The 22,547-nt window shown below is 42.2% G+C and overlaps 1 protein-coding gene across 2 annotated transcripts in view; it reads left to right on the forward strand.

The window, feature by feature from the left end:
* Nucleotides 1-21,505, forward strand: part of LOC124721484 (PRA1 family protein 3) — a 71,633-nt gene extending 50,128 nt beyond the window's left edge. For both annotated transcript variants that reach the window (XM_047246491.1, XM_047246490.1), the window contains one exon: nt 20,818-21,505. Coding sequence is in view for 1 of the 2 variants with exons in the window: in XM_047246490.1 (XP_047102446.1) it covers nt 20,818-20,882 (65 nt within the window). In the remaining variant the exon portion in view is untranslated. The remainder of the gene's footprint in view (nt 1-20,817) is intronic.
* Nucleotides 21,506-22,547: the final 1,042 nt, after the last annotated feature.

Here is a 22,547-nt window from a genome sequence, read left to right on the forward strand (position 1 = left end):
CCTGCAGGCTGGCCCACATGTCTGACAAGTAACAGGTGACTGGGTAACACGTAATTCCCAGCCTCGGGTTGACAGGTAGCACACGTATCCCCGGGACAGGCCAGGCCCAGGGAGGGGTTTGAGCTGTTACCTTCCCAAATTGGGGGAGGGGGGGGGGGGGTGAAGCAGTGTGCCATTGGAGACGCCGGCAATCGTGGGGGATTTTCTAAGAATGAGCTGATTACCATCTCAGTCTACATCTTCCAAACATAAACAAAACGAGGCTAAAGATTCCAAGAATCTCTCAGGTGCACTTCAGTTAGTCCTGGTATTATGTGCTGAAGGTGGTCAGTCCTTTGCTATGATTAATCCATTCATTATTTAGAAAGGTGTTGATCTGGTTGCAGGCCTTGTGAAATCTGCTCTCGTTTATGTAATGGCACTGTGCTTTTGGAGACCAATTGTGATTTTCAAGCCCAACAACTGCTTGTAACTTCACTCCTCCATGGCTGTCCTGTTTGTGTTGAGGCCCATCAAACATTAAAACATAGAATTCTGCACGTGGTTTTATTTACACTAGGTCTTTAGATGGCCTGACTGAGGGAGAAATTCAAGCGTACCTGTCTGATCAGGACGTCACTGCAGTCCATTGGGTAATGAAGTAAGTCGATCCAACCTTAGTGCCTACACGCACTCCTTTTATTACATTTGATAGAGTAGAGCTTCCATCAAAGGTTCGAGCAGACTATGAAGTTGTCATGTTCCAACCATAAAACCCAAACCCGATGCACTGTTACGAATGTCAACACTATAATCGCATTGGAATATGCTGTCGAAATATGGCAAAAATTGGTAGTGTTGCTCACTAGGGCGATTGCCCCCTCCTCCTCCTCCTCCTCCTCCTCCTCCCCCCCCCCTCCCCCCCCCCCCACTGTATCAATTGCAATGGAGACAATGCAGCCTCATACTGAGAATGGAGAATGTCCCGTGTATCTCAATGAGTGTGCTGTCCAGGAGATCTGAGTCAAGGAAAAAGGGCCTTACCCTGCCGCTAGCAAGTTGTAAAACCTGCATTCTGCCATTTGGCACTTACAGTACCATTCTTGCTGTGTCTCGCTCCATGAAGGTCATGGTCATGCAGACTTGTGACCTCAAATTCAGCACTGCAGTTATAAATTCACCCAGTGTCAAGGTAACAGCCCCATATCTCTCTCCTCCAGCTGTGCGACAAGCCGCCAAATCTTCGTCTCCGGCAGCGAAATCGCCCACTACACAACCAGCAGGTTGGAAAGGACGGAAGGAATACTCGTGCAAAGATTCCTTACGTCCCTACAGCCAAGAAACGTCTGAGTCTTTATCTGCCAGTCTGAAAGGCTTAAGAAATCAAAAAATGACAAACGGTCCTCTCCTTCGCCAATTCTGAGATCCTCTTCAGTGTTGTCACTGCATGATATACTCATCCAGCCAATTCTACATCCCGTTTCACCAGTGCGCAGTGCCAACTGTTTTTCTGCTCTGGAATCTGCAGGCCAGCCCAGATAGACTGTCAATGCCTCTGTAGATCTTGTGGAACAGAATCCTTTAGCCTCTGCGCCCTTTAACTGCGAGTCTTCAAGGGGTGACAGCCCTTCATTTTTTCCCTTCTCCCCTTTCCTCATCATGACTCTCCTCCAATGGAACATCAGCAGCATTAGATCGAACAAGGAAGAATTACAGCTGCTCTTTACATCGCAGCATGCACTTGTTTTCTGCCTTCAGGAAAAAAATTGTCCCCTTGCGACCACTTTGACCTCTCGCATTTCTTTCCTGTCAGTCTTGACCTTCCCCCCCTCCTGAGGACAGCATTCCATCTGGGGATGGGGGGGATCATGCTGCTCATCCAGGATGATTCATAGTCAAACCATCTCACTGAACACCTGACTGCAAGCTGTTGCAGTCCAATTTTCCTTTCTAGCTTCACCTTTTCTTTTTGTAATGTCTACATCCCTCTGTCTTTCGGTATCTCCAGGGCAGACTTCCTCCAGTTTATTAGTCAACTCCCTCACCCCTTTCTGCTAATCTGTGACTTTAATGCACACCATCCCCTTTGGGGCTCTTCCAGAACCTTAATGCACTCCATTCCCTTTTGGGCTCTTCCAGAACCCATCAGAAGTGTGCCCTTGGCTGACCTTCTCAATGAACTCGACCTCATCTGCCTTAACATTGGAGTATTCGCGTTCCTTTCAGACTCCATGCACACCTATTCCCATTTGACCTCTCATTCTGCAATGCCCAGCTTGCCCGTCTTCTCAAGTGGTTCATTCTCTCTGAAACTGCTGCTGTCCATTTGCTGACTCCTACCCCCACCTATGTGTAAACCCAATTGGCAGCTTTACTCGTCTCTGGCGACCTTAGACAAACAACATTTCCCCAGTTGGGTTGACCAGGTAGAATGCCTTACAAATGTTATCCTTACTGCCACAGAAGATTCCATTCCTCACACTTCATCTTTACCACATTGTGTCCTGGTCCCTTGGTGGAGGCGTGCCATGACGCAATTTGTGTGTAGAGACATGCTCTCCACAGTTTTAGCAGTCATCTTATGACGATGAACTGTCTTCATTTTAAACAGTTGCAGTTGTGTGTGCAGTGTCATCACATTATTCAGTAAAGCAAAACAGTTAGCTGGATTTCATTTACTAGTTCTTTTAACAGTTCCACTCCCTCTTCCGTCATGTGGGCCAAACTCTGACGGCTCTCTGGGACCAAGGCCCAGTCCTCAATTTCTGCCCTGACTGTACGAGGTGATGTCATTATGGACGCTATTGCTATCTCTCCAACACCTTAGGCCTCTATTTTCTGGAGATTTTGAGCTGCACTCAGTATCATCCCACCTCCGTCCATCTGAAATGAGTGGAGGCAGCTTGGATGGTACTCGTCTCCTCTTAGATTTGTGAATGCTACAATTCCACCTTTACTATGAGGGAGCTAGATCATGTTCTCACTTCATCCCAGTCTTCTGCCCCTGGGCCAGACAATGTTAACATCCAGATGTTGTAGCACATTTCTCTTGCAGGCATGCATTTTCTCCTTGATAGATACAATTGTATCTGAGCAGATGGCACATTCATACCCATACCTAAGGCTGGGAAGGTCAAACACCTTCCCTGTAACATGTGATTCATGTCCGGCTGGTATGGCAGCTCGAGTCTCACAATTTACTAACCACTGCACAATGTGGATTTCAGGCATGACATTCTGCTGTTGACCATGTCATCACTTTGTCAACCCATGCCGTGAACAGTTTTCTGTGGAAGTACCAGGACTGTAGTTGTATTTTTTGTTCTGGAGAAGCTTAAGACACCTGCTGAAGGACTGGTATCCTCCATACTATCTGCATGTGGGGTTTCTGAGGCCACCTGCCCTTTTTCCTTCAGGACTAAGTTTTCAAGTTACGTGGGGGTTCTGCCTTGTCAGACACCTTTACCCAGGAAAACGTTGTGCCTCAGTGCTCTGTCCTGAGTGTCATCCTCTTTGCTGTAGCCATTAACCCTATTATGGCCTGTTCCCTGCCAGGCATCTCTGCCTCTTTTTTCGTCAATGACTTTGTGATCTATTGCAGTTCTCCGTGGACTTGGCTCCTTGACCAGCATCTTCAGCGATGTCTCTATCATCTTTACGTATGGAGCATTGACAATGGCTTTCACTTTTCCACTGACAAAACTGGCAGCTCAATGGCTTTCTTCGACCATCCTTACATTTGAACCTGTTGCTCTTCTGTTTGCTGAAACTATGAAAGGCCTGTGGCTCACGCTTAATAGAAAACTTTCTTGGTCCTACCACGTGTCTTACCTGGCCACACGCTGCATCTGGTCTCTGTTCTACATGTTCCTAAGTGGTACTCATCGGGGAGCGGATAGGATCACCCTGTTCCCTTTGTCCTGATCCCTTGTCTGTCCAAAACTAGACTATGGTTGTTTCATTAATGCATCTGCATGTCTGTCCATCTTACAATGTCTAAATACAATCCACCATCATGGAATCCATTTGGTCACTGGCGCTTTTACACTAGCCTGGTTGAGAGCCCCTACGAAGAAGCCTCCGAATTACTACTATTATTGGCATGATGTTCTCCTCAGTGGATATGCATGCTGTTTGTCTGCCATACCCTGCCACACATCCTATGCCTCCTTCTTATATGACTTCTTTGACCACCAGTATGGGGCACTTCCCTCTTCTTTTACCTCCTGGAGTTTGCTTTCGACTATTGCGCCAGCAGCTTAACTTCACGCTACCTGCCACTCTCCCAGTGGATGTGAACCCTTCACCACCGTGGCTTCATGCAACGGCCCGTTTTCACCTTGGACTTCATTTGTTTCATAAGGAAACTACTCCAGATCCAATCTATCACTGTAAGTTTGTTGACCTGTGCACGGAACTTAGCGATAGTACCTTTGTGTAAACAGACGGCTCTCAGACTGACCGTGGTGTCAGGTGTGCCTTCATCATTGGCACCAAGAATTTTTGGTACCAGCTTTCAGAACACTGCTCAGTATTTACAGTAGCACTCTTTGCCCTCTATCAGGGCATGCAGCACATCTTATGAGACAGGCTTTTCAGTTAAGTCATCTGCTCAGATTCTCTCAGTATCCTTCAGAGCATGTGTGTGCTATACGCAATGCATCCCTTAGTGCAGTGGATCCAAGAAAGCTTCCAATTGCTCAATCTTGAGGGAACCACTGTGATGTTTCTAGGTTCCTGGTCACGTTTGTCTGATGGGGAAATAAGACTGCTGATGCTGCTGCCAAGGTTGCAGTCTTGTAATCTCTGCCTGCTAGCTCTTCCATTCCTTCCAATGAGCTCCATGTTGCTGTCTGTCAGCAGCTTGTCACGTTAGCATCACCACTGGTCTTACTTTTGCTAATTGTCATCAACCTTTGACAGTTCACCATCTCCAGACCAAATGCCCTTCTCTTAACCGCTTAGGTTCTTATATATGTTAGCCGCCTGAGTTACTGGCCATTTTAGCGAATGCCACGTGGGCTGTTGACCACGTTTCACTTTTTAAACATCATATCAATATGATGAAGGGCATTTAATCTTTAGTTCGGGACCATTGTTGTCTGTATGGCATATTTTGTGGACATTTCTCCAAGAGGAAGTCCTTGTTGTTAGGTCTCTTTTCTTCCATCGATTGGGCTTACTGTGTAGTTGCTTTTAACTCGTTTTAAAATTTTATTCATGGCTGTCAATCAGCTGCTGTGAAGCACATTTTAAGAATAGAAATAATCAGTCGTCAGCTGCACAATTTTTTTTATTAACTTCTTGAAAAGGTTTTAAGGTACTAATGTAAATGTGTTGTACTGCAGCTGTTATTTATAAGAGCTGTGGGTAGAGGTCCTAAACAGAAGGGCAACTTGTAAAAATGCAGTGGAATCTCGCACTTGCTGCTCGGCCGGTCTCTGCATAAAGATACATGAAAGTTCAATGTAGCACCACTCCTCCATCGGCCCATGGCACCACTGTCAGCTGATTATTAAATAAACTTGGTCATTGTACCAATTCTTAGCCCCCTTTTCACCAGATATGTTATTTTTGTGTATAAATTTATACACTAGATTAGCACATGATGTAAGGTCATAATGGTGTTTCATTTCTTTTTAAGACTGATGTTCTGTTTTGTTTGACTTATAGTAAAGATACAAGCGTCGTTATTGTGCTTAGTTTTCGTAAGCTTTTAGGCACACTAGTGCTTGTTGCTTCTCATCTTTTATAGTGAAGTGAAATCTTTTATCAGTCTATCAGGGCTAATCGTAGTGTGTTTGCTTATGATACGAAGTTGTTTTTGGTCACCACATCTTTGCATTTTTTACATTTCTTTTTAACTGATTGACAGTACTATGTAAAAATTGTAACAAAGGTACGTTTAACTTCTTGTTTTTAATCAGCTGTTAATTGTGATCCAACCCTGGTTATCACTTAATTCTTATTTTATACCCATTTTTGTAGGACTCCATTGTCCAGAGTTTGCCTGATGATTGCTTTCTGATTCAAGCCTAATTGTATGATCTTCTGAGGATGGTAAATTTATTTGCCAAACCTAGTCAAGAAGTTAATTTAATAAAAAAAAAACAGTGCAGCTGATAATTTTTTTTTTAAGAATAATAGAAATATTCAGTTGACTCCTTTTTGGCATTAATGTTTTCAGGTTCTGACATGGGCACGCATAATCGTAGTTGTTTTTGCGCCCTAAAACAAAACAAAAAAAGACACCTATCATTGGTTTTCGGACAAAGTTTCATGACATTCAGTAAAAAATGGAGCCGTTTCTATACGTTATTGCCTCCTGGGATGAGCAAAGTGATACCTCCTCACATTATGACCTGTTTTGTCAGTGAAATCTGAATACCAACATGTTCATTAAAAGTAATTCTGCCAAAGAGTATGCCTTTCTGTGAACCCTGCAACTTACATTTTTACTGCCATGTGAAGAATACATTTGCTGATTACAGGAGTGTCCTATTTTCATAGCACAGTGAAGAGAAATCACAAGAAGAAGTGATGCAACGAAAATAAGCACCTTCATTAACAATCAGTTGCAAACTCCTGCTTTTGAGAAAATGCTTGGATATGCTTAGTTTGCCATGAAATTAGTGCAATATTGAAAGCTATTTAGCAACATTAATGATGTTGCTTTTACTAATGATATTCACACCAAAAAAAATGTGACTGAGACTTCGTACATTGCCCTTGGTGCTCTGAATTTTTATGCTTTGATTTTTTTATGCATTGGTTTCCTTAAAAGATAAAAAAAAACAAAGCAAAAATTGAAATATTAGGATTTACATTTCATTTTTAATTATTCTTAGTTATGAGATTTATATAAGATTTGCAATGATAAAATCTATTTGTAATAAGATTTAAAATGCTTATTTCTTTTATCAATAATTCCATTGTATTTCTTGATGTCACAAAAAATATTGATGTTGCATACTTATGCAACAACAAAAGGAAGAACAAAGAACCAGCACTAGATTGGATTTGAACATAGGATGCAGAAAGTTGAAGTTGTGCTCTGAACCACTGTTTGATTTTAAATTGCATGGATGAACTGATAAAGTTGTATCAAAACTTTGTCTTTCTCACAGAACATGTTGAGTGTTGGCACTTAAGCCAAAATAGGAACCCCTTTAAGTGATTTTTATCCATAATGGATGCAGTTGAACTCAATGACTGTTCCTTTATAGGATGTAGGATAATGACTTCTACCAGTCATAATATACAGGGTGATTCAAAATGAATACCACAACTTTAAAAATGTGTATTTAATGAAAGAAACATAATATAACCTTCTGTTATACATCATTACAAAGAGTATTTAAAAAGGTTTTTTTTCACTCAAAAACAAGTTCAGAGATGTTCAATATGGCCCCCTCCAGACACTCGAGCAATATCAACCTGATACTCCAACTCGTTCCACACTCTCTGTAGCATATCAGGCGTAACAGTTTGGATAGCTGCTGTTATTTCTCGTTTCAAATCATCAATGGTGGCTGGGAGAGGTGGCCGAAACACCATATCCTTAACATAACCCCATAAGAAAAAATCGCAGGGGGTAAGATCAGGGCTTCTTGGAGGCCAGTGATGACGTGCTCTGTCACGGGCTGCCTGGCGGCCGATCCATCGCCTCGGGTAGTTGACGTTCAGGTAGTTACGGACAGATAAGTGCCAATGTGGTGGCGCTCCATCCTGCTGAAATATGAATTGTTGTGCTTCTTGTTCGAGCTGAGGGAACAGCCAATTCTCTAACATCTCCAGATACTGTAGTCCAGTTACGGTAGCACCTTCGAAGAAAAAGGGACCAAAAACTTTATTGGCTGAAATGGCTCGGAAAACGTTCACCTTAGGCGAGTCACGTTCATACCGAGTTGAGTCATGTTCATACTGAGTTGTTTCCCGCGGATTCTCAGTGCCCCATATACAGACATTGTGACGGTTGACTTTCCCGTTAGTGTGGAAAGTTGCTTCATCACAAAACACAATCTTTGAAACGAAAGATTCATCTGTCAACAGCGCCTCAAGCGAACAAATGTACAACTAAATGAAACTTTATAGCTCCCTTAATTCGCCGACAGATAGTGCTTAGCTCTGCCTTTTGTCGTTGCAGAGTTTTAAATTCCTAAAGTTGTGGTATTCTTTTTGAATCACCCTGTATAATTTTATTTAATGTATGACTGGTTTTGGGGTTGTGCCCATCTTCCGGTGGTATACATACAATGAAATGCTTCCATGCTCAGTGTTGGAGATCACTGTTTAAATAAAAAACTAATAATGTGAGGATGAATAAACAGATACAACTGAAACAATTGGAAGTTGATGAGCAAAGTGTGTTGTAAAGCATTATAGTAGCAAAGTGTGTTGTAAAGCATTATAGTAGCAAAGTGTGTTGTAAAGCATTATAGTACTTATGTTCATCTGGAGTATCCATGTTGTTTCCACTTTAACACCATCTGTATTTAACTACTAAACTATTGTACAACACATGTCACTTCTCAACTTCTAATTATTCCACTTGTGCCTACGTACTCATCATCACATTATTTGTTTTTTATCTGAACAGTGATCTTCAGCATTGAGTGTGGAAACATGTAATTGAATGTAACCCACCGCCAGACAGGCACAAAGCTCGAAACATATTGTGTATGAAATAAAATCATCATCTTTGTGACAAATAGTACAGATTCCCATTGTCAGCTTCACTATGCCATTGTAGTGATCTTTTCTCAATTTTTTCTTATGTTGCAATTTTACATCACAGATTTGATGATGGTGGCACTGAAACATGTCATGAGAAGTGAAAACCGAGAACAATATATTTTAGCAGCCAAGACAAGTGTAATCATTAGTGCTAGTATTCACTGTTTGCTCAGCAGGCAAGGAGGACAAGAAATAAAATATCAGTGCATTTAATTGTGATTTGATATGGATGCCAGATAAATGGGGCACTCGGTCTCTGATGATGACCGGGCATTGAGTTCTTTACATGCCATCATGTCAAGGCTAAATGATCAGTACTTAAAGTTGGAGAAAACTGTCATCACCAGAGTCAACCTGGATTTTCAACAGAATGTTGTTAACAGACTGTAACAGAGGACACACAGTGTACAGTACAGTCATTTCAATACTTGTCAGTGGCATTTCATATAAAATAACGACTTCGCTGTGTGGTTCAGATACCACCTACCAGCACATTTACTTTTATTCAGTGTGTACCACAGTCCATAGGCATATTTGCATGGGTTCAGGACTACCACCATTGAGCACTTCAAGTGTGGAAAAATTTCACGTGGAATGATGACTTGCAGTACACACAAACAATGTATCCCACTTGCCATCAGAACACCATTAAGGCAGGTGGTGCAGTATTCTCACATGAGAAAATGTTTAAATTGGATGAAATGGGGTCACGTAGCTCCCCTGCAGCACTGCAGAAGCAACTTCGTTTTCGTAACACCCCTGGTTAGTGACTGAGTGAACATACTGACACTAATGTAACAGTGCAGAACAATGGCGAATTGCTGTGCCAACTGATTACTGCAAGTAGCATAAGTATGGCAATGAGCACTTACTCCGACCTGCATCATGATGTTCCTCCCCACTGTGGAGAATTCACTGCCCTGTATCCCATGCTGCATTTGAACCTGTAACTCCCTGAAAACACACACGCGCGCGCGCACACGCACACGCGCACGCGCACGCGCACGCGCACGCGCACGCGCACGCGCACGCGCACGCGCACGCGCACGCGCACGCGCACGCGCACGCGCACGCGCACGCGCACGCGCACGCGCACGCGCACGCGCACGCGCACGCGCACGCGCACGCGCACGCGCACGCGCACGCGCACGCGCACGCGCACGCGCACGCGCACGCGCACGCGCACGCGCACGCGCACGCGCACGCGCACGCGCACGCGCACGCGCACGCGCACGCGCACGCGCACGCGCACGCGCACGCGCACGCGCACGCGCACGCGCACGCGCACGCGCACGCGCACGCGCACGCGCACGCGCACGCGCACGCGCACGCGCACGCGCACGCGCACGCGCACGCGCACGCGCACGCGCACGCGCACGCGCACGCGCACACGCACACGCACACACACACACACAGTGAATCGTTAGCTCCTTACAAGCAGGCTTCACAAACCACGATGCCACAAGGAACACCACTGTGCCTCTCCAAAACATCAAGAATGGGACCTCTCCCCAGGCCGCAGATGACTTTCATCAAAGGTAGTACAGAACTGTGCTTCACAGTTGAACATGCTGCAATGCTATTCATTAGCAGTCCATGCTTCTCAGTCACAGCACAACTCTAGAACAACTGTTTGTGGTATTATGTTAATGCAGACTATGCATGGGACAATAATTCCCTAGTCCGGTTCCTGTTAGTATCTGACCAATGTTGCAGATTGCCACAGACTGTTGCAGGGAGTTTACTAATTGTTCTCAGATGGCAGGTGCAAATGTGAAAGGATTACAGTGTGCTTAGTGCACAATACAGTGATGCTCCACTGTGGTGGTCAGACATGGTCACTCATAACCTTGACAATAAGTATGTATACTGTCACATTCGAATGCCCCACAAATCTGGATATTGCATGATACAACAAGCTGGTCGAATGAAAACCCACAGTGAGGCTCCTGTAAAACTCTGTTAGGTGCTGAAAATATGGTCTCACTGTCCTTCAGTTATAGTCCGACATCTGATGCTGTTCACACTCTGCACATACTGCAGCTTTCTGGGGTGTGCTAGGATGTGGGAGCATGCAACTGGTAGCTTAGTTAGACAGCATCAAAAGTTAAAACATATTATTAATACTCGTGCAACTATACTTTTTGGGGTCTCAGTGGAGGCAGCAGCCACGTCCCCTCACAGTATCTGGCAAGAATGGCATGTGGTAGCAGCGAGCTGATGGTTACCAAGTAGTGACAGTGGCATCCAGGAATGCTGCCTGCAGAAACTTATGCAGCCATGTACACCCGAGTTACAGGGACACAGCTGCACACAGATGGAACTGGTGGTGCCAAAGACTGTCATGTTGCTTGCAGCGGAAGCCAGTTCCTGGTGGTGGATCTCATCCTTGCAAGTGACAGTGTGTAGTGCCTAGGTGTCTGTACAGGCACGAAGAGTAGGTGGCTCTGCTGTCCTGGTCTCTTTCCACTGCCCTCCAGGGCAGGAGTCTGACTGCTATAGGAGTGGGCCAGGAGACGGCCCACATGTAGAGAAGTACAAAGTCTAAGGAGGAAGACTCAGCACTAGCAGAAGGTGCGGCAGTGGAGGCTAAGATTTTAGCAGCTGTGTGCTGTCCCGTATCACTCAGTCATCTGACGGGGCCCCTCATCCCTGTAAGTGCTGGGTGGACTGCTCTCCTCTGCTAAAATTAATGGTTATTTATACTGGTTCGCAGTGCACTTGTTGTGCAAACACACTGTTTCTAATCACACTCTGGACAAAAAATCCGGGGCCTGGCCATGTGGAAACAGCTCGATTCGTCCTGCAAGAGCTCCATTTTTACCGCTGCATTGCGTTATTGTGGTGTTTGGTTTAGTTCACCCCATGCTGTATAAACAGCCTTGTTGCTGCAACCAGCATGTCAACAGTTTATCACTGTCCAGCTGTCTTCAACAGCTGTGACTGGTCTGCTAGTTTCTGGAGTAGTGCCTAAAAAATAGTGATAGCACTACAGTACCCTACTAGGTTTGGTGACATCACCAAACACAAAATGCACTTATGCACTCTGGTGGTCATTCTACCCACCACAGAGATTTGTAGCTGTAATCCCTTACATACCCTCTGATGGTGTGTACATGTACAATGTTATACTGACATTCAACCACATCTTTCGGGTGCTTCACTTTTTTTTTCCCCATGCACTGCATATAATAGTTTGACCAGAGTATAAATAATAACTGCAGGTTGTATCTGATAGTGAATGATGGCACACTGGTGCATCGGGCACACTTTCTCCTCATGTTACCTCTCGTGCAACAGTACTGTGGTGCCATTTTTTAACAGACTATGTTCTTCTGCATATGGCACATGTTTCTATAAACTGTTTACATAATGTTGATGTAGTCTTGTGACCATCAAGATCCCCAACTATGTCCCTGATAGACCACTTGTGTAACTAGCTTGGATGTCCACTGTATCCTAGTGCCAGTATCCAGGATATCAATGACCAGCTAAGAATTGTGGGGTCAACTTGCCTCAGGGGAGGCTTTATGATAAATGCCCACCCGAATTAGAGCACACAGGCTAGAGGGGATGCAACGTCATGCTAATAAATGGGGTCTTACTGCAAAGTTCTTTGTAAAATTAAGTTGAATCTGTGAGTATTGAAATAAAATTATATACATACTCAACTCATGAAGTTACATTTCGTTTCCTTCTCCTCCGGTAGGTGCTTCACTGTTTTTGTCAGGCAGATAGTCGAATTAGAAGTTCATAATGTAAAGAGTTGCTTCTGATACTCTCTGTGATATTGCCTTACATGTCCCAGTAGCTGTTCCATTGAAATTAGGTTATTCTGTGCTGTTGTCATTTGGTCTATGGAGGTGAGAAGTGTTGAGTACAAAGTGGTGTTTAGGCATGTTAGGTTTTCATTGGACAGGATCTTCAGAGGAAGATCAGGTAGTAAAGCAGAGAATAGGTGGTGTTCGGCATTGTAATTCCTGTAAAAGTTGAAATATGCAGTCAGTATCTTCCCACATCGGTGATGGCTTACTTCACAACCTCATGTGGAGGGGCTACTATTGCTGCAGGTGGAATTTGCTGACTTTGCTGGGTCTTACTCTTCTTACCTGTACCTCCTACCATCTCCATCCTGTCTTTCGAGGAGGCTGCTGGCAACTTTGGCAGAGCTTCTGGGATATCTCTTAACGGACGCAATCTCTCCACCTCCACCACAGTGGTACATATCAGAAGCTGTAATTTCACATTGACCTGGGACATGTTCTTGACCACCTGATAATGTATCATCCATTTATTTGTTTTACCATTAGGAATATAAGGGTTGGTTATCATTACCTACTGCTCAATTCAGAACTTAGGTAGTTTCTTTTTGTGTTTTTGTTCAATTTCTTGCAGCTATAGAGCTTTGATATTTGTGTCCACACCTGATACCAAACATCTCTAAACCTTTCTGCAGTGTTGTGGATGGTTGGCACATCTTTGTCAGGAGGTGGTTTGCATAACTTTAAAGGGGATGCCATTCTCCACCCACAGTCAACCTCTCATAGTGACAGTCCAGTACTCTCTTGGATCTTTGAGTTGTAAGCTGCTTCTATATATGATACTGTAAACATCTGTCACTGTGATGACTGTTCACATAGTAACTCAACATTTTACTTCTGGCCTTGGGCTCTGTTCTTACATTAGCCTGTGGGTGCAGTGCGCTCATCCATAACTTCTAAATTTGCTGGAGCTTCATCAGTTCAGGTATAAAATTGGTTCAATGCTGCATGAGCTACTGATCTGCCTGTTAATTTGGTATGACAGCATGAGAATTGGACCAATTCCCCTCTGGTGTTTGTGCAAAGGACTGAAGATATCCATACCAGTCATTTGGAACAGTGGGCTGTCCTTCGGCAATTTCTGCAATGGTTCCCACATGTGGCTAAGCTCTGCTCCTTGTGCTCAGCTTATACAGTACTTCACATGTTGCTCCACTTTCCACTTTTGTGTCCACCACCAGTAGTTCTTTGCAATGTGTCCCTTTGTAGTTCATTGTCCTCCATGTCCTGCCAGGATAGAATAGGTGGCCTGTCTCCATACTTAGTCCTGCAAACATGTTGGTGTTGCTCTACATCATCAACACTTTTTTTTAATATAGAATTTCCAGTCATCAGCACGGAACTGTGTTTTGATTGCTAACTGCTGACAGTCTGGGTCAGCACCCTCTGCCTTTCACCATTCATCTGCAGAAATGTCAACATCTTAAATTGCATCTCCTTTCTGACTGGGGCCAACAGCATTACCTCGAGCTTTCTTCAGGCTGTGTATAACTTCAAAGTCAAAGTCACTGTCACTAAGCCTTAATGTGCAGCAGGTTTGCAGCTAGTCTGATCTTTCAGGCCCATAACCTGCTGTAATGCTGCTTGATCCATTACTACGTTGAAGCAACTGCCATACAACAGGAATATGCGATACCATAAATCAGGCTCTGCATCTTCTTTTTGTAGAATAATTCTTCTTCACCTTTCATAGCTGCCTGGAAGTGTAGGCATTGAGTGTTCTGCTCCATCTACTTCTTTACTTAATACCCATCAAGTTCCTTATACTACCTAGACATATTTTTTCCTCCTGTAATGCTGCAGTAACCCTTTTCGAAAAACCTGGAAGGAACAAGCATCTTGTAACTTCTTATGGCTCATAACATATGCCCTTGCATTCCCTGTTTACACTGACAGATCCGTGATCAACATCACATGTCAGCATTACATGACAGTATGAACTGCTTCTGGTGATAGAGAAAAGCTTGACTGGCATCAGTGGCCAATAAGTCCTTCAACCACACAAAAGCTTTTTTGCAATCCTGTGTTCAGTAAAACTTTATCCACTTTTTCAGAAGATTTGTGAGGGGTCATGGTACTTATGCAAATTTTGGCACAAATTTTCTGTAATAGTTAGCCATACTTAAAAGGGCCTGCAACTCTTTTTCCATATTAGGAGTAAGAAATTACTGCACATCTTATATGAGCTGGGTCTCTGTTCAAACCCCCCCCCCCCCCCCCCCCCCCAACCAAAAATATACCCTAAATAGCGAACTTCCTTTAACTTTGTGTTAGCTGTGCAGCACATCCTGTAACTGTACTATATGCGTGTGGATGCTGTTGGTAGCTAACAGCGTACAGAGGAACTGGAACAAGTAGACCCCTTTGTATACCTAGCAAGTACCATCTGGAAGGGTGGAGGGCCAGTGTAGGGTGTAAAGAATCGGTTATGGAAGGCAAATAGAGCCTTTAGCCAGCTACACCTTGTCTGTCATAATACCGCGAGACAAACCAAGCTGTGACCGTTCAATAACAACTTAAAGTGAGTGAGTCCTGTATAGCTGAAAAACATGGTAGGTGACAAACACAGTTATAAACCAGCTATAAGTCTTCATTAACTGCTGTGTTTGGCAGAGTATAAATGTTAGCTGGCCAGATAAAATATCAATCGTGGGAGATAACAAACTAGTGATCAGCCTGTGAGCAAATAAAGGAAAGTAAATGGAGATGGATTGGTCACACAGTACAAAAAACTGATGCTATTGAAAAGGCAGTACTTGTTTGGAACCCACAAGGAACCCGTAGATATAGCTGCATGAAGACAACCTGGAGAAGGTGGTGAAAGAACTAGCTCTGAAAGCTGGCAAAACGTGGAATGAAGTGAAATGTTTGGATGCCAACAGAACCAGATGGGAGGTCACTACTACTGCCCTATGATCCAACAGGAAATAACACAGTAAGTCAAAACTCATACCCTACAGGAAGCTTCAGCTGGCAAACCCCACATCAATGTGGCCAGAGTCCTTGTTATGCTTCCTGTAGAATGATTTTATTAACACTGTCATTGTCTGTAAGCTCATAGGGATTAATTCTAAGTCGCCTAATTCTGTCCACAAAATTTTCTATGGTCTTCCCTTCTTTCTGGATACACTATTCAGCTGTTCCCTATACTAACAAGACGTATTTTTTCCTCCTGTAGTGTTCCAGTAACTCTTCTCAAAAGTCCTGGAAGGAACGAGCATCCTGTAACCTTTTATGGCTCATAACATATACCCTTGCATCCCCTGTTTACACTGATAGATCCATGGTCAACCATTGCTAATTGTTCTATCCTCCTAACTTTGCAGCTGTGTGTAATTTGTCTATGGACTGCCAAAACATCTTCCCTTGAATTACCCAGTAAAGGAGTCATTAATCTGGTGGTGCTAGCATGTGGTATGGATAGACACACACTTTGAGGGTACTGTTCCCTTCTCTCCTCCCGTAACCTCTCTAACTCCTTATGCAACTCTAAATTATTTGCTCACACATTTGAGTGACTTGATCAAGTAAGTGCTGCATCAACTCCTGGGCAGATACCTTCTCACGCTTCCCTTAGTGCCTGGCACCATCGTGCTGAGAATGTATTAGTACCATAAGCCAAAAAGAAAACTACTACACGTACGAGTGGCGTTCAGTAACTAATGCAACACATTTTTTTCCTGAAAGAAGGTTGGTTTTTATTCACAATTACAATATACCATGTTATTCCCCACTCTTCTGGCCACAAAACCATATTTTTCAACATATCTTCGTTCAATGAGATGGTTTTACACCAGCTTACTGGAAGGGCTTGTATGCCCGCATGGTAACACTCTACCAGTTGATGTGAGAGCCATCTTGCTATATCAGTAACCTCCCCATTGTCCATGTACTGCTTGTCACAGAGGGCATCCTTCATTGGGACAAACAGATGAGTCAGGAGGTGCAAGAGTGTGGCTGTAGGGTGGATTCAGAACAACAGTTCCATGAAGTTTTGTGGGCTCCTCTCAGGTGCACAGACTTATGTGAGGCCTTGCATTGTCATGAAGAAAGATTTGTTAATTTCCATTTTTGTGGTGATGAACATGCTGAAGTGATTTCTTCTATTTCCTGAGAGTAGTCCAATAAACATCAGAGTTGATTGTTGCGCCTTGAGGTAGGACATCAAACAAAATAATACCCTTCAGAGTCCCAGAAGACCATCGCCATGACTTTACCAGCTGAGATGCAGCTTTGAACTTTTTCTTTCTGAGGGTAGATGGTGTGGCACCACTCTATGGACTGCCATTTTGTTTCTGGTTCAAAGTGATAAACATATGTTTCATCATCTGTGATGGTGATCCACAAAAAATGATCACAATCAGCCACATAATGCACAAGAAACTTCACACACATTGTCCTTCAATGCTCTTTACGGTCTTCTGTTAGGTGGCGAGGAATGCGGCAGGCACACATCTTTGAGTACCCTAAGTGGTGGACAAGTGTGTTGACATTACCAACACAGATGTCTACTTGTGCAGTGGGGTGTCTGATTGTGATCCGTTGATCACCTCAAATGAGAGTGTCCACACGTTCCAACATTGCAGGAGTCTCAGCTGTGTGCAGCTGGCTGGTACATGGGAGATCGGACATGTTTGCACGACCTCGTTGCAGTGACGACGGACACCTCGTCCAATGACTCACTGTGCTTTTATTTACTGCCAGATCCCTGTAAACATTCTGAAAGCTCCTGCGGATATCTGCGATGCTCTGGTTTTCTGCCAAAAGAAACTTGATGATTGCTCTCTGCTTGGAATGCAACTCCGTTATAGACACTATTTTGAAGGCTACATATACTGCTGTCACCTATTAGAAAATCGTGAAACTGTAGGGGCTGAAGCAAAAATATTCCGCACTGTCCCACAACTAATTTCACATTTTTCAACTGAAATTGGCGGAGAAAAAAATGTGTTGCATTACTTATTGAACTTCCCTTGTAGAATACCACCAAGTGAAGAGAGGTAAGAGGAGAGAAATGATGATGCTGAGAAATCTTTTTGGCATAAAGTGACAGTGTGTGTCTATATCGTTTAAGCTTGAGATGACCCTTAGAGGCATGCCGACGTACTGAACAACGTAGACAAGGAGCATTGTCCAGTTAACAATTGGAGACAGTGTTCTCTATGCAACTGCACAGAGAATGAAGGCTAACTTGTATGCCCATTGCAAAGGTGGTATTGTACTGAGAAAGAGGTTTCTGCTAAAAAGAAAACAAAACCTTGAAAGTCATGAGGATTGTGCAAAATTTTTTTCCTTTTTGTTTTTTCTATAAAACATGCAAAAAAAAAGATTAATATGAATACTGAAATGTAAGAAGAAGCAGGAAGCAAGTTCTGTTTACATAATGGTGGAGTAGTAACTGGGAAAAGTTTGGTTAAAATTCAATTTATGATTGTGCTTTGTCTACCATTTTTGATCACTCTGTGCTAATACAAAAAAGTACTGAAGTAAATTTTGTTTATTTGTGTTATATGTAAGAGGGCAAAATGTTTAATTCTGAGTATTATAGGAAACTTAGATTTTTATTTGTATTTATTTTTTTAAATATTTGGATAGAGTGAGTTAGAGAGTGATAAATTATGTTTTACAGTTGTAGTACAGGCAGACCACAAGTAGAGGCAGAATTTATTGTTTGAATCTAATGTTTACTTTTAGAAAACTGAACTTGAGTAAATTAATATGCAAAAGCTTCACTTTGCTGAGTCACATACCTCAGAGTTGTAAGAGAGATTTTATTGTGTTAACTTCCCTGTGAGATTGTTTGATTTTGATGGTGGAGATACTGTGGGAACTTTACCCCTGCTTTCATTTCTGAATTAAGTTCATAGTGTAATGTGTTCCTAAAAATATACAAAACCTGTCTTGGTTTCAGTTATGGGTATTGTTTGTTACAGCTTTTTGTCCGTTGGTTAACAGTATTGTATAAATTATTTTATGATATGGATGCTAACCTTTTCTGTACACCAGTCTGTCTGTAATTGTCACAGTAAGAGGCTAGGACATGTCTACTGTGCTATAATTTCTCCTTGTGGTATTAGCGAATAGCAACAACAGTTCTTCATAATGTTCAGCACTATTAACTCTCATGCAGTTTATCAAACTAGATAGGTCACTGTTTCTCCCCTTCCTAATCACTATTACCAGCTAAATTAAGACCTGAAGACCTTTGTTTCTATGAAACCACAATAAGAATATTTTTTTCCAACCTGTATCAGTGAGCTCATTTTTGTGTCCTTACTGTAAATAAAGTAATAAATTTTTGCTTAAGAGGATAGAATCCTGTCCATGAGTGATGTGCCACACACACTCCTGATGTCAAAATAGAAATAAAGAATTTGCATGCTACAAATAAACTTTTTAATTTGTCAGCATTAAAGGTGACCAGAGATCCACTACGAATTCTGGATAAGTCTCCACTTGCTCTAAAAATATTTAATCAACTTCCTGAGAAGAGCTGTTTAATCTGTTAATCTGTCACATTTTTACGTCTGAGGTGTTGTTTCATTGTATCTTTTTTTCGACTACATTTTTATGCTGTGCTGATTATTTTTCAGTTACATGATATTTAACAAATAAAATATGGTACTGGAAGATTCAGCATCTATATTGCGGCTGACATATGGGTAAATAGAAAATCTGGATTGGTTTCGTTAAGGCACTCCAGATGAATGCTGGGTGTACTCGAATGTAAAGTGTAATCTCTCTCTTTTCTGTGATGCCACAATCACTATTCAAATTGCAGTTGATCCAGAAATCTCCTTAACTTTGTGATGAGTGCAGTCTGTATTTTACTATTTGTTTCACAGTATATATTGTCCCATATTTCTTGCATGGCTTGGTTATACAGTCTCATACATGTTTTCATTTATATCTGTATGTAGAGGTCTGACAAAAATATGGAAACACCAAAAATGCAACACATGCCTAATGTGGTACACGAAACTGCTGGCATACAAAATGGCTTCCAGTTATCTTGGAACAGATAAGTACAGGATTCTTATACCATTCTTCCTGCAAAATATTGAGAAGTTCAGGCAATGTTGGTGGAGCTGGATAGTGATGATGCACAATTCTTTCCGAAGTAGGCCACAAAGGGTCAATAATATTGAGATCTGGAGACTGTGGAGGCCAGAAGAGATGTAAGATTTCATCCTTGTACTTAACAAGTCAGTCCTGGAATATGCGAGCTGTGTGAACAGGTGCCCCTGTCATTTTGAAACATAGCATCAGTATTAGCACTGGGGAACAAACAATGTACCATGGGCTGGACCTGATAAACCAAAATGGTCACATAATCCTTGTCCCTATTGTGACCTTGCTGAGTAACCATGGGGCCCATGGAATACCATGATAAGTCTGCCAAAATCGTTACCAAACCCCACAATGTTTCACTCTTTGGATGTAAACTTGGCTAGAAATTGTGAACAGTGTTAAGGAAGACATACGACCAAATGACATTCTTCCATTGCTCCATAGTCCAAGTTTTATGACTTCAGCACTGTTTTCCTATTATGGACATTTGCATCACTGATAAGCGATTTTGGAATTCCAGCTTGCCCTGCAATTTCCTGCTTACGGAGTTCCTTTTGTGTCATTTTGTTGCTGACAGGGTTCGCAAGTGCGACATTCAGTTTTGCAGTGACTTTTGAATCTGTTGTCCTCTTGTTTTTTGTCACAATTATCTTTGATGACTGTGTGACACAATCACTCAACACACATTTTCGTCCACATTATGACTTAGCGGATGCTGCTTTTTCTGCTTTCCCTGTTTGCAGTATAAACCTTTGTTAAGGTGCCTTTTGAAACACCAAACACTTTGGTTACCTTTGTTAGGGAAACACCCACCATACGAGCACCAACAATTTGCCTACATTCAACTTCACTTAGCTCCAACATAATGCACCCGCAACTACACAGAACACTGTTCTGACCATGACTGACACTTGCAATATATTGAGGACATTGCACAGGGGCTGTTCATGGTCAAAAACAACAGTACAGCTTGCAGTCATGGCCTGGCTAACATTTATATTCAAGCATGCATTTATTATGGTGTTTCCTGATTTTGTCCAACCCCTGCAACTGTGCTTTTCGAGTCCATTGTGTTGAATATATGAAGTTGCTCTTTGATCTCTGTTTTGTGTATACATATTTCAAATTAACTCACTGAGTAATTTCTTTGCAGTTTTTAAACTTGACATATTGAGCAAGCTGCTTGTCTTATTGGTTAATTTTGTTGCAGGTAAAATTAAATATATTAAAGAAGAAGCTCACAAGATACAGGAAATCTTTCCAGACAAACACTAGAAATGGCCTTTACCAAATTAACTTTATTGTTGGGAAGAAAATATATTTTGTGTTTAAGTTCAGCAGTGTACATGTATTGCAGTGATCTAGTGTACAATTCAATCAGTTTGAAAGAAATGTGTAAAAGTGCAGCTGTGCATCTTGCACTTCAGTTTTATAAAACTATGAGGATGAAGAGAAGTTACCAACTGCTGAATACTATATCTTTAACAATGAGGGAATAAAAAAAGATCTTGTATGCCTTAGAACCTTCATATTGCATACTCTCAACTTTGATAAGACAAATTACTCTTAGCATATCAGAATATAAGTGATTTGGTTTCACTCAGAAGACTATATGTGTATCATAAAAATCTACTTTTAGGTACAGATGAAACTGAAAAGAAAAGGAGATGCAGTATTTTCATATCCATGTTTAGTGAAGTGACATAATATATGCTATTTTTCTTGATATAGAATTCAAAGCTATTGTGAGCTATAATAATAAGATAAAATGTACAAAAATGATTGTGTCATTGGGCTTTCAATGTAACTTTTAATAACCGTTCATACTACATGTGAACAGTACTACAAAACTGTGATACAATGTTGACTATAATATTAAAATGAGATTTAAAATTCTGTATCTTACATTTTCATCCGTAATCTTCTCTCTCTCTCTCTCTCTCTCTCTCTCTCTCTCTCTCTCTCTCTCTCTCTCTCTCTCTCTCTCTCTCTCTTTCATTGTAAATGCTAGTGAGGAATTTATTGAGGTTTCATTTCATTTTTAGTTGATCTAAACAGGAGGAGAAAAAAATTACAACTGCTTTGCCACGTCATATGCACCCTGTGGGAGAGACACACATTGAACTCAACAGTTTTCATGCAAGATGAGGCCCCACCGCACATCTCTCTTGAAGTTCACCTGCTTCTCCAAAACACATTTGGAAACAATCAAATTGTCAGCTGATTTTTTTTCCCAATGCTTGACTGGTGCGAGCACCTGATCTCACTCCCTGTGAATTCAGGTTGCGGGGCTACCTGAAGAACAGGGTTTACCAGGAGAACATTCACACGTGCGGATCTGAAGCACAGCATATCAAGAAAGGTAGCCAGTATACCTACAGACAGGCTTCATTCTGCTGTGCAGAATCCAATCCTGTGCTTTCAGACTCTCCTGGACACTGACAGGTGCCATATTGACCCCCTTCTGTAACAGTAATGGTACCAGTATGTAATGGTATGGTGTGCTGTAGTAGCACATTAAAAGTGTTTCAGGTGAACTGATTCTGCATTATTTCTCTTCCTCATGTCCTTGAAAGTAATTCTACCAAGTTTTGTCCTTGTACGGTCATAAGGCATGAGATTCTGGAGGATAACATCAAATTCATCAACAAAAAAGTGTGATTATTTCTGTAAAATGGAGTTTGAAGAAACAGAATTAAGTCTGTTGATCATAATTTGTATGGGTGCTTGGAATGTAAAGCATATTGATGGGCTGCTAAAAGCAAAAACTTTTTACATTGTTTAACCCCTTGTGAGTTACCAAATCTAGTCTGTGGAAGATTGACAGAAATTACAGCTGGTGGTAGTGTCAGATAACCACATTAAGGCTTTATGCTGTTGAAATGTGCTATCATAATGGATTTGGCTAGTTGTAACTCTGCATTCACAGGTGGTGTGTGT

This window comes from Schistocerca piceifrons, chromosome X, assembly GCF_021461385.2.
Source record: "Schistocerca piceifrons isolate TAMUIC-IGC-003096 chromosome X, iqSchPice1.1, whole genome shotgun sequence".
Lineage (NCBI taxonomy): Eukaryota > Metazoa > Arthropoda > Insecta > Orthoptera > Acrididae > Schistocerca > Schistocerca piceifrons.